General features: G+C 44.7%; 1 protein-coding gene across 7 annotated transcripts in view; it reads right to left on the bottom strand.

The window, feature by feature from the left end:
* Positions 1–12,802, bottom strand: part of LOC143291208 (uncharacterized) — a 101,259-nt gene that overhangs the window by 27,332 nt on the left and 61,125 nt on the right. For all 7 annotated transcript variants that reach the window (XM_076600954.1, XM_076600958.1, XM_076600957.1 and 4 more), the window contains 5 exons: positions 12,147–12,237; positions 10,416–10,628; positions 8,128–8,241; positions 5,365–5,484; positions 1,722–1,796 (listed from right to left, as the gene is read on the bottom strand). In XM_076600954.1, the coding sequence (XP_076457069.1) occupies positions 1,722–1,796; positions 5,365–5,484; positions 8,128–8,241; positions 10,416–10,628; positions 12,147–12,237 (613 nt within the window). The remainder of the gene's footprint in view (positions 1–1,721; positions 1,797–5,364; positions 5,485–8,127; positions 8,242–10,415; positions 10,629–12,146; positions 12,238–12,802) is intronic.

Raw genomic sequence — 12,802 nt, 5'->3', positions numbered from 1 at the left:
TGGCTGTTAGCGCTTTGTTGCTATGTCTGTCATGTACCTGGCTGTTAGCGCTTTGTTGCTATGTCTGTCATGTACCTGGGTGTTAGCGCTTTGTTGCTATGTCTGTCATGTACCTGGCTGTTAGCGCTTTGTTGCCATGTCTGTCATTTGTTTGGCTGTTAGCGCTTTGTTGCTGAGTCTGTCATTTGTTTGGCTGTTAGCGCTTTGTTGCTATGTCTGTCATTTGTTTGGCTGTTAGCGCTTTGTTGCTATGTCTGTCATGTACCTGGCTGTTAGCGCTTTGTTGCTATGTCTGTCATGTACCTGGCTGTTAGCGCTTTGTTGCTATGTCTGTCATGTACCTGGCTGTTAGCGCTTTGTTGCTATGCCTGTCATGTATTTGGCTGTTAGCGCTTTGTTGCTATGTCTGTCATGTACCTGGCTGTTAGCGCTTTGTTGCCATGTCTGTCATGTACCTGGCTGTTAGCACTTTGTTGCTGCCTCTGTCATGTACCTGGGTGTTAGCGCTTTGTTGCTATGTCTGTCATGTATTTGGCTGTTAGCGCTTTGTTGCTATGTCTGTCATGTACCTGGCTGTTAGCGCTTTGTTGCCATGTCTGTCATGTACCTGGCTGTTAGCGCTTTGTTGCCGAGTCTGTCATTTGTTTGGCTGTTAGCGCTTTGTTGCTATGTCTGTCATGTACCTGGGTGTTAGCGCTTTGTTGCTATGTCTGTCATGTACCTGGCTGTTAGCGCTTTGTTGCTATGTCTGTCATGTACCTGGCTGTTAGCGCTTTGTTGCTATGTCTGTCATGTACCTGGCTGTTAGCGCTTTGTTGCTATGTCTGTCATGTACCTGGGTGTTAGCGCTTTGTTGCTATGTCTGTCATGTACCTGGCTGTTAGCGCTTTGTTGCTATGTCTGTCATGTACCTGGCTGTTAGCGCTTTGTTGCTGCCTCTGTCATTTGTTTGACTTGGTCATCACTGTTGCTCTTCATGGCCCAGCCAACTGACTGACCACACTGGGTCACATCAGGGCTGAAAGTTCAGTTTCTCAAGGAGGCGTCACTGCCTTCAGACAAATCCGTATTTGCTGCACCACATCTGCTAACCAGATGCCTGACCAGCAATGTAACCCAACACGCTTAGTCTGTAGAACATGAAAGTTTCAGTTTCAGTTTCAGTAGCTCAAGGAGGCGTCACTGCGTTCGGACAAAACCATATACGCTACACCACATCTGCCAAGCAGATGCCTGACCAGCAGCGTAACCCAACATGAAAAGTAAAGAAAAGAAAAAAAAGAAAAAGGAAAGGAGAAATCTGGAAAAAGAAAATCAGCCACATGTTGGTCATATTCATTCACATAAACCTAGGATGTTCCTCTGACCAAGACCAATCCGTCAATTTTTTGCCAGAGATTAAAACAGCATAAAAGCAACCTGAACACAGACATACATAACACACAAAATTGTATATAAATAGCAGGCTACATGTCTGTCTCAGTGTGTATGCGTGCGTGCCTGAAATCTGGTTGAATGACACAGGAAATGAATGATGAGTGTCCAATGGCAGCCGTCAGTCGGCTCTACCCAATTAGGCAGCCTGTTGTGCAAATGACTCCGTGTTTGAAAAGCGCTTAGAGCTTAGACTCTGAGCGAGGATAGGCTCTAAGTAAGTATCCATATCATTTATCATTCATTCAAGACAAAGGGGCCATGAATAATGAGGAGATAACCCTCACCTGCTCCTCAGCAGTGTCAGCAGACTCTGTGGTGGTGGCTCCTTCCACAGGAACTGTCGTCTGCGGCTCCAGACCCTGAAACAGCGATCCCAAAAGTGGTGGTGCTTCAAAACAGTCAGTGCTCTCTTCACTTTGACCTTCCAACATGCACCTTCTAAGCCCTCCTGTCGGTGACAAAAACTGAAAACCAAGCAACTCAATTCACCACGGCTACCTTTTCCAAAACACCGACCCTGCTGACTCCATGTGTCATTGTCCCTGCTCTTAATCAATCTCCACAATCATGAAAAACGTTTTATCATTATCATTGTTATGATAGAATTCATCATTCTTATTGTTTATTTCCTCTTCGGATGGCAGTAGCAGGTGTTTTTGATATCAGTGCCTCCTTGTGGTCCTCCGGTGTGCACTTTTAAAAGGTTAAAGGTCCCATAACCTTTTACGGCCAACGGGGCAGTGAATTCATATCCACTGTGTTCAGAGCTTAGCAAAGGGAGGATGGGCCCAATCCTCTCCTTTCGCTGTTTTAACCTTTCCCAGCCCGAATTCAGGAACCCATCCACACCTGGGTGGAGTGAGAAAAACAGAGTAAAGTGCCTTCCCTGAGGACATAACACCACTACTCCAAAACGGGGGCCTTGAACCCAGATCACCGGTGAACAATGGACCACAAGTCCAATGCTCAACCAACTCCCTGCTACAGCACCTCCCTGCACACTTTTGCAACCCTCAATTCATCAAAACATGTCTCTCCTTGTTAATCCCATAGATCTGGGGATAAATGCATTCCATAATCATGCACTTCATCTGAAAGAAAAATGCTAAGTGTTCTGCTGAGTTAAAAAAAAGAAAAGAAAAGAAAAGAAGAGGAGACAAAGAGTGAGAGAGAGAGAGAGAGAGAGAGAGACGTTTCAGACAGTTTATTGACAATGGTCAAACTACAACACTTACGTCAAGGGGGTACAATTCTGAGTATTGAGCATAGAGAAAGAGTGGGGGGAAAGAGAGAACACTGAACACTGAACATTTTAATGTCAATAGCTTTACAGCCCTAATGACATGGGGGTTCATAATACAAATAACAACATGCATCAATAGTAATAATATTGATGAAAACCAAAGCCAAAACTTCTTCTTCTTCTTCTGCGTTCGATGTTTTGGCTGCGTCAGATGGTCACCCCTGTTGCCACGATGTAACCCAAGGTCTTCTCCAGGTCGTGGCGGTCTCCCCAAAGCTGCGCCTGTAGCTCTGTGCCCCCTGGCCAGGTTTGACGCCGTAGAGCTTCATGGGTTGGGCAGTGTTGGAGGATGTGTTCAGGGGTCTGGGGTCCAGTGCCACATGGACACTCATCAGTGTGGGCGATCTTCATACGGTGAAGGTGACTCAGTAGTCGGCAGTGGCCAGTTCTCAGTCTGAAGAGGACTGTCTGCTGGTGTCTCTGGAGCTGGTGGATTGGATCGCCACCACTGTTTGCACCCAGCCTTCTCTTCCACTGGTTCTGGTAACGGTTGTGGATGATGGTCCTGGCCTCTCTGTAGGTCACGGGGTGGCTGAACTGCTTCATTTTGCTGCCTGCCTTGGAGAGAGCATCGGCCTTTTCGTTCCCCGTGACCCCACAGTGAGAAGGAACCCACTGAACAGTGACAGTCGACCGTTTTGAAAGGTCATGAAGGGCTGCTTTGATGTTTGTCAGCTGCTGTTCGTTTCTGGTTGACTGGAGTCCCTGCAGGAGAGATCTGCAGTCAGTGAAGAAGGCTATCTTTGGTGGTGGGTTGACTGACGTCCTGAGGCCTTGTGCAGCATGGAGTAGTGCTGCTGTCTCCGCTCTGTAGTTCGAGGAGATTTTTCCTGTGGGGAAGGCTCCAGGGGTCAGTCTTCCATCTGTGTGCCTGATGAAGATGCCTGCTCCTCCATTCTTCACCGCTCCCTCCGAGGATCCGTCTGTGAAGACGTGCGTCCATTCGCTGGGGTTGTACCGAGTCTCAATCATCTCCAATGTCAGAGCTTTCAGCAGGGGAGGGGCTTGGCAGTCCTTTTGGTCGATGCCAGGGACTTTTGTGATGATTGAGACTCCTTCCAGTTGGTCGGCCGGTTCCTCGAAGTCGGGGAGTGTTTCCATCTCGGCAGGGGACGAGGGCAGCAGGTCTTCATGTTGGCGGTGCAGGGCCTTGGAGAGGTGGTTGAAGCTGGTCCGCTTCAGTCTGTTCTTTGTTGGGTGCTTCAGTTTTTCGTGCATTGGGTGAGTTGGCATGCGCAGGAGCTTCTCGCTGTGGATGAAGATTTTTTCCTCTCGTCTATCTTCGAGTGGGTGGAGGCCTGTGTGTTTCTCCATCGCCTGAACTGGAGTCGTCTTTATCCCGCCAGTGATCAGCCGTAGCCCTGCGTTCTGAACTTTGCTCAGGCGGCTTGTGTTGGTTGCTGATGCCGTGGCCCAGGCAGTGCTGCCATACTCCAGGGTTGGCCTGACAGTTCCAGTGTACACCCTCTGCAGTATGCTGCTGTTGTCACCCCAAGAGGTCCCGGCGAGTTTTTTCAGGATGGCCAGTTTTCTGGTTGCTCGTCTCTCGATGTCCTTGAGATGGGGGTTCCATGTCAATCGCTTGTCGAGCTTCACACCCAGGTACATTGGCGTGTCAAAACGAAATCAATCAATCTGTGCAACAAAGTGCAGTTCGACCATCCATTCAAAGTAATGGCACGTAGTGAGAAATAAAAACAAAAACATATATAAATGTATAACATAAATATTTTCCATATGAGAATGACAACACAGATTTCACTTTTCACAATGAGCAACACCTGATACTATTTTATTATTGTTGTTTGTTTTTTTTTCGTCGCATGTTATTCGCTTCGGCAATATATTTTGCAAGTGACTGTAGTGAAGTTTCCTGATTTAGATTAAGCACTCCAAAAATATCTTCATTCTTTGCTAAATTTGTTTTAAATACAACACATTTTTCTCGAATATCGTCATAAGCTTTACAACTAAACAAAAAATGTAATTCATCCTCCCTTAAATGACCGCACATCGGACAAGGGGAGAGTAACGAGGGCTCAGTCTGAAACCACTTTTCATAAGCATTCAAACCAATCGTTCTCGTTCTAAATCTGGCGAGACTTGTTTGGTGCCACTTGTTTGTCACGACTGTGATATATTTTTCTGTTTGAAATATACTTTTAAAACTATAAAACCATCTATATTTCTCAGTGCTTTCCATTTTACAGTGCCAATTCTGTTTATATGAAGCAATTAGCCTATCTTTGAATTCTGAAACAAATCCTTCTACACATCCAACTCCCTGACACATCCACACAATCCCAAATCCATTTACAGTTAATGTCTTCTTTACAAAACATACCCAGTTTTCCTTCCCTCTCTCATGTTCATTTACTAACATTTCATACGCCTGCTTACATAATCTCGATGTGGGTAGCCTTATTAATTTTAACCAATATTTTATACATTTCACACATGATTTAATATATAATGGGTATCTACCACTTTCTCCATATAATACAGTATTTGAAGCATGTAATGGAACATTTAAAAAACGTTTAATAGCTAATGTATGTACTTTTTCTAAATCTGTTATCAGAAAGGGGGGAAAGAGAGAGAGAGAGAGAGAGAGGGACACTCACCTTTGCAGGAGAACTAAACAAATCGTCGTCGTCATCAGCAAAGATATTGGACACAGGAGCAGCCGCTACAGGTTTACTCTCTTTTTTCTGTGCCACTGCTGGGGGTGGCTTGGAGGTTTTCTGTGGATAACAATACACCAATAAAGGGGATGACAGCCACGCTCTGTTCAGGTGTTCTGTGGATAACAATACACCAATAAAGGGGATGACAGCCACGCTCTGTTCAGGTGTTCTGTGGATAACAACAAATACACCAATAAAGGGGATGACAGCCACGTTCTGTTCAGGTGTTCTATGGATAACAATACACCAATAAAGGGGATGACAGCCATGTTCTGTTCAGGTGTTCTATGGATAACAATACACCAATAAAGGGGATGACAGCCACGCTCTGTTCAGGTGTTCTGTGGATAACAATACACCAATAAAGGGGATGACAGCCATGTTCTGTTCAGGTGTTCTGTGGATAACAATACACCAATAAAGGGGATGACAGCCACGCTCTGTTCAGGTGTTCTGTGGGATAACAATACACCAATAAAGGGGATGACAGCCACGCTCTGTTCAGGTGTTCTGTGGATAACAATACACCAATAAAGGGGATGACAGCCACGCTCTGTTCAGGTGTTCTGTGGATAACAACAAATACACCAATAAAGGGGATGACAGCCACGCTCTGTTCAGGTGTTCTGTGGATAACAACAAATACACCAATAACAAAGGGGATGACAGCCACGTTCTGTTCAGGTGTTCTGTGGATAACAACAAATACACCAGTAAAGGGGATGACAGCCATGCTCTGTTCAGGTGTTCTGTGGATAACAATACACCAATAAAGGGGATGACAGCCACGTTCTGTTCAGGTGTTCTATGGATAACAATACACCAATAAAGGGGATGACAGCCATGTTCTGTTCAGGTGTTCTGTGGATAACAACAAATACACCAATAAAGGGGATGACAGCCACGCTCTGTTCAGGTATTCTGTGGATAACAATACACCAATAAAGGGGATGACAGCCACGCTCTGTTCAGGTGTTCTGTGGATAACAATACACCAATAAAGGGGATGACAGCCACGCTCTGTTCAGGTGTTCTGTGGATAACAATACACCAATAAAGGGGATGACAGCCACGTTCTGTTCAGGTGTTCTGTGGATAACAATACACCAATAAAGGGGATGACAGCCACGCTCTGTTCAGGTGTTCTGTGGATAACAATACACCAATAAAGGGGATGACAGCCACGCTCTGTTCAGGTGTTCTGTGGATAACAATACACCAATAAAGGGGATGACAGCCACGCTCTGTTCAGGTGTTCTGTGGATAACAACAAATACACCAATAAAGGGGATGACAGCCACGCTCTGTTCAGGTGTTCTGTGGATAACAATACACCAATAAAGGGGATGACAGCCACGTTCTGTTCAGGTGTTCTGTGGATAACAATACACCAATAAAGGGGATGACAGCCACGCTCTGTTCAGGTGTTCTGTGGATAACAACAAATACACCAATAAAGGGGATGACAGCCACGCTCTGTTCAGGTGTTCTGTGGATAACAATACACCAATAAAGGGGATGACAGCCACGCTCTGTTCAGGTGTTCTGTGGATAACAACAAATACACCAATAAAGGGGATGACAGCCACGCTCTGTTCAGGTTTTCTGTGGATAACAATACACCAATAATAAAGGGGATGACAGCCACGCTCTGTTCAGGTGTTCTGTGGATAACAATACACCAATAAAGGGGATGACAGCCACGCTCTGTTCAGGTGTTCTGTGGATAACAATACACCAATAAAGGGGATGACAGCCATGTTCTGTTCAGGTGTTCTGTGGATAACAATACACCAATAAAGGGGATGACAGCCACGCTCTGTTCAGGTGTTCTGTGGATAACAACAAATACACCAATAAAGGGGATGACAGCCACGTTCTGTTCAGGTGTTCTGTGGATAACAACAAATACACCAATAAAGGGGATGACAGCCATGCTCTGTTCAGGTGTTCTGTGGATAACAATACACCAATAAAGGGGATGACAGCCATGTTCTGTTCAGGTGTTCTGTGGATAACAATACACCAATAAAGGGGATGACAGCCATGTTCTGTTCAGGTGTTCTGTGGATAACAATACACCAATAATAAAGGGGATGACAGCCACGCTCTGTTCAGGTGTTCTGTGGATAACAACAAATACACCAATAAAGGGGATGACAGCCACGCTCTGTTCAGGTGTTCTGTGGATAACAATACACCAATAAAGGGGATGACAGCCACGCTCTGTTCAGGTGTTCTGTGGATAACAACAAATACACCAATAAAGGGGATGACAGCCACGCTCTGTTCAGGTTTTTGCTGAACACACACATGTATCACAGAAGGGTTCTTTGAAGGCAGTGTGTGCAAGCGCACGATCAACATACCATCTTGGATTGTAGTTGTACTTTCAGTATTTCAGAGTTTTGTTTCCAGTTCAAAGCTATTGATTTGACTAACTGAATGAGCACTCCTTTTGTTTCCTTGCAAATTGTTGGCATGAGGTAAGAGCTTGTTTTGTGCAATTTTTTTAATCTTTTTTTATTTTGTGTTTTGAGCAGCCACATACTTTCCGTAATGTGGTGACATTTTTGTTGGTTTTCCAGAACAAACACGGACAAATGGTCAGTTGTTGTTGTTGTTTTATGGTAGGCATGTCTGCACCCCCCCCCCCCCCCCCCTCTCTCTCTCTCTCATGCAACTAGATACATGCTTTACCTGGGCTGCAGAGGAGGGTGGTGTCTTGCTGAAAATGTCCACAGGAGGGGAGTCCTCGGGGGTACCAAACAAAATGTCCTCATCCTCAAACAGACTCTTGGCGCTCTTGGATCTCTGGAACCCAGCCCTGCACCTCAGTCACTGTGTTATGTTGTGTTGTTGTGTGCATTATGCTGTGTTGTGTTGTGTTGTGTGCATTATGCTGTGTTGTGTTGTGTTGTGTGCATTATGCTGTGTTGTGTTATGTTGTGTTGTTGTGTGTTGTGTTGTGTTGTGTTGTGTTGTTGTGTTGTGTGCATTATGCTGTGTTGTGTTGTGTTGTGTTGTGTTGTGTTGTGTTGTGTGCATTATGCTGTGTTGTGTTATGTTGTGTTGTTGTGTGCATTATGCTGTGTTGTGTTGTGTTGTGTGCATTATGCTGTTGTGTTGTGTTGTTGTGTTGTGTGCATTATGCTGTGTTGTGTTGTGTTGTGTTGTTGTGTTGTGTGCATTATGCTGTGTTGTGTTGTGTTGTTGTGTTGTGTGCATTATGCTGTGTTGTGTTGTGTTGTTGTGTTGTGTGCATTATGCTGTGTTGTGTTGTGTTGTGTTGTTGTGTTGTGTGCATTATGCTGTGCTGTGTTATGTTGTGTTGTTGTGTGCATTATGCTGTGTTGTGTTGTGTTGTTGTGTTGTGTGCATTATGCTGTGTTGTGTTGTGTTGTTGTGTTGTGTGCATTATGCTGTGTTATTGTTGTGTTGTGTGCATTATGCTGTGTTGTGTTGTGTTGTGTTGTGTGCATTATGCTGTGTTGTGTTGTGTGTTGTGTGCATTATGCTGTGTTGTGTTGTTGTGTTGTGTTGTGTTGTGTGCATTATGCTGTGTTGTGTTGTGTTGTGTTGTGTGCATTATGCTGTGTTGTGTTGTGTTGTTGTGTTGTGTGCATTATGCTGTGTTGTGTTGTTGTGTTGTGTGCATTATGCTGTGTTGTGTTGTGTGCATTATGCTGTGTTGTGTTGTTGTGTTGTGTGCATTATGCTGTGTTGTGTTGTGTTGTGTGCATTATGCTGTGTTGTGTTGTGTTTTGTTGTGTTGTGTGCATTATGCTGTGTTGTGTTGTGTTGTGTGCATTATGCTGTGTTGTGTTGTGTTTTGTTGTGTTGTGTGCATTATGCTGTGTTGTGTTGTGTTGTGTTGTGTGCATTATGCTGTGTTGTGTTGTTGTGTTGTGTGCATTATGCTGTGTTGTGTTGTGTGCATTATGCTGTGTTGTGTGCATTATGCTGTGTTGTGTTGTGTTGTGTGCATTATGCTGTGTTGTGTTGTGTTGTTGTGTTGTGTGCATTATGCTGTGTTGTGTTGTGTTGTGTGCATTATGCTGTGTTGTGTTGTGTTGTGTGCATTATGCTGTGTTGTGTTGTGTGCATTATGCTGTGTTGTGTTGTGTGCATTATGCTGTGTTGTGTTGTTGTGTTGTGTGCATTATGCTGTGTTGTGTTGTGTTGTGTTGTGTTGTGTGCATTATGCTGTGTTGTGTTGTTGTGTTGTGTGCATTATGCTGTGTTGTGTTGTGTGCATTATGCTGTGTTGTGTTGTGTTGTGATGTATTGTGTTGTGTTGTATCATGTTGTGTTGTATCATGTTGTATTCAATTGTATTGTATTGTATTGTACTGTACTGTATTGTGTTGTGTTGTATTATACTGTATTATATTATACTGTACTACACTGTACTGTACTGTATTGTTTTGTATTGTATTGTGCTGTGCTGTATTATATTGTACTATACTGTATTGTATTACTTTTTAGTTAGAACAGATTTTTTTGTGTGTAATTCAGGCTGCTCTCCCTGGGGACAAGCCATTGCTACAGTGCAGCGCTCGTGCTACCCCCTTCATTTTTTTTTTAAGCCTGCCTGACAAAAAACACGCACGCTCACACACAACACAGGCACACAGACAAACCACACACGCACCCACACACACACACCATACACACACATCACATACACACAAACAAACACATATAAACACGCACACCACACCCACACAGACACAAGCACACACACACACACATACAAACACACACACACACCAGAGCACCAACACAAAACACCAAGACACACACAAACACACACCCACACCCACATACTCACACACACATACCCACACCACAACACAACACAAAACACACACACAAAACAGCCACCACACAGGAAGCCAGAAATCAAACAGAAAAACATATCAACACAACTAAAAAAAAATTTTTTTTTTTTTTAAAGCCAACAGAAACCCATCATCACTGCTTACATCCTTCCTCTTCTCCTCCACAGGGGGTTTGGCAGCAGCAGCAGGAGGAGGAGGACGGGGTCCCCCACCACCAAACAGGTCCCCCCCATCTTCCTCGTCATTGTCAAACAACGACAGCATCTTTTTCTGGGGGCTGGCTTTGGCGGCTGGCGGCACCGCGGTCACTGCTGCCGAGGGTGGGGGTTCCGACGAAGAGGACAGGGAGTCCTGTGACTGGAGAGAGAACCAAACACCGCAGTCCATCACTCTTCACTTTCAGTCTCCCAAGGAGGAGGCGTCACTGCGTTCCGACAAATCCTTACACACCACACCACATCTCCCAGGCAGAAACCTGACCAGCAGCATAGCCCAAAACGCTTAGTCAGGCCTTGATTGCGCGCCTCTATTTGTGTGCCTGTCCTGAGTGTATTTTTTTGGACAGAATTTTGCTGCAGGACAACATTTTTCAGTGCGTCAAGTGTGTGCTGCCTACAGGACCTCAGTTTATCACCTCATCTGAACGACTAGATGCTAAGTTTGATTTTCCAGTGAAACTTGGGAGAAAGGGCGAGAGCAGGATTTGAACCCACCCCTGCATGGACTCTGTTCTGGCAGATAAGTATCTTAACCATTCTGCCACTTTCCTCCCTGTCACGTTACAAAGGGACACAAGTCTGCCCACGCTGCATGTGACCCTTGACACACAAGCAGTACCTGTCAGCACACAAGTACTCACAGCGCCAGCACAGAGAACAACTGTGTTTCAAACCCTACTTTCACTTCTGTTTTGTTTGTTTTCTTTTTTTCAGTTTTGGTTGTGTTGCTTTCTTTGTTGGAGTACTATCTGACCAGTGTGTAGTGTGCAGCATGGAACTGTTGATGGTGATGATGTTCAAGAGAAAAATTAATAACCACCTCTGGTATAGGAAAACCATATCAACAACAAACAGTTTTATTTAATTTACAAGTTACACATGTTTCAGCAATCACTTTACAACATGCACACCAATTTTTGAAATGGAAACAATTCAGAGACAATTTTACTTTTTTGGGGGGCTGGGGGGGGGGGGGGGGGGGTCGGGGGGCTCATCCTGATTTCAGCTTCCATAGCTTGAAAATTACTTGGTCTAGAGAATGAGATTTTACTTGAGATAAACTGGGTCAAACAGTATAGCAAGTGCAGTTGCAACTTGCAGTGACTTTCACTCTGAACTGAGTCTAAGTCACAGAACAAAATGCTGAATGGCACATGTCTCTGCTTTATTTTCACATGTATACAGTTGTCTCCACTTTATTTTCACACCCTTGATACACACACACACACACACACACACACACACACACACACAATTTCTACATTCCTTTAATGCACTTCAGAATTGTGTTAATGGTTTCTGATTATTATCATTATTATTATTGAATTGTTACTGTTAAAAAATGTAATTGCATGTTAGTTATACATTTTACGGTAGTTTTCTAGTTTCCCTTTTTTCTGTTTTCCTCTTCAACCCCCCCCCCCCCACCGCCCACCCACCACCACCTTCCTCCCCCCATGCCTCCCCCCCCCCTTTTTTTTATTTTTATTTTTTTTACGTCTAATATCACTGATAGTGAAAAGACGCTAAACTAAAGAACGAACACACACACACACACACAGACCCACGTGTAACTGCCGCCTGACAGCAAACAGATGTGACAGAAAGAAAAAAGACGTGACAAGAGAGGAAAGAGAAACTGCCAAACCACACTCACTTTTTCAGCCTCCGTCTCTTTGTTCTTCTTAATGCCCAGGACGTCGGCTCCCCCAAACAGCGACACCCCCCCTGCCGGCTTCTTCTTCCCGCTGGTAAACCCCAAACATAAGGAGAAATAATGTTACAAAGGTTAAAGGTCCCCAGAGCCTTTTACCAGGCCATCAGCCTTTTACCAGGCCATCAGCCTTTAGCCTTTTACCAGGCCATCGGCCATCAGCCTTTTACCAGGCCATCAGCCTTTTACCAGAGCCTTTTACCAGGCCATCAGCCTTTTACCAGGCCATCAGCCTTTTACCCAGAGCCTTTTACCAGGCCATCAGCCTTTTACCAGGCCATCAGCCTTTTACCAGAGCCTTTTACCAGGCCATCAGCCTTTTACCAGGCCATCAGCCTTTTACCCAGAGCCTTTTACCAGGCCATCAGCCTTTTACCAGGCCAACGGGGCAGTGAATTTATGTCCACTTTGTCATGGGCTCGGCACTGGATGGCTGGGCCCAATTCTCTCCTTCTGTTGTTTTAAACTTCCCCAAAGGAAGTCCGGTACTGATTCACACCTTTTTTTTTCCATTTCCTTCCATGATCTTGTACTCAAGATTAACAAAAAGAATAGAAACACATGGATCAAAAATAAAAATAAAAAAAGAACAACCAAAA

Source organism: Babylonia areolata, chromosome 16 (genome assembly GCF_041734735.1).
Source record: "Babylonia areolata isolate BAREFJ2019XMU chromosome 16, ASM4173473v1, whole genome shotgun sequence".
Lineage (NCBI taxonomy): Eukaryota > Metazoa > Mollusca > Gastropoda > Neogastropoda > Buccinidae > Babylonia > Babylonia areolata.
Note: the sequence above shows the minus strand (reverse complement) of the source record. Positions and strands in the feature narration are given on the sequence as shown.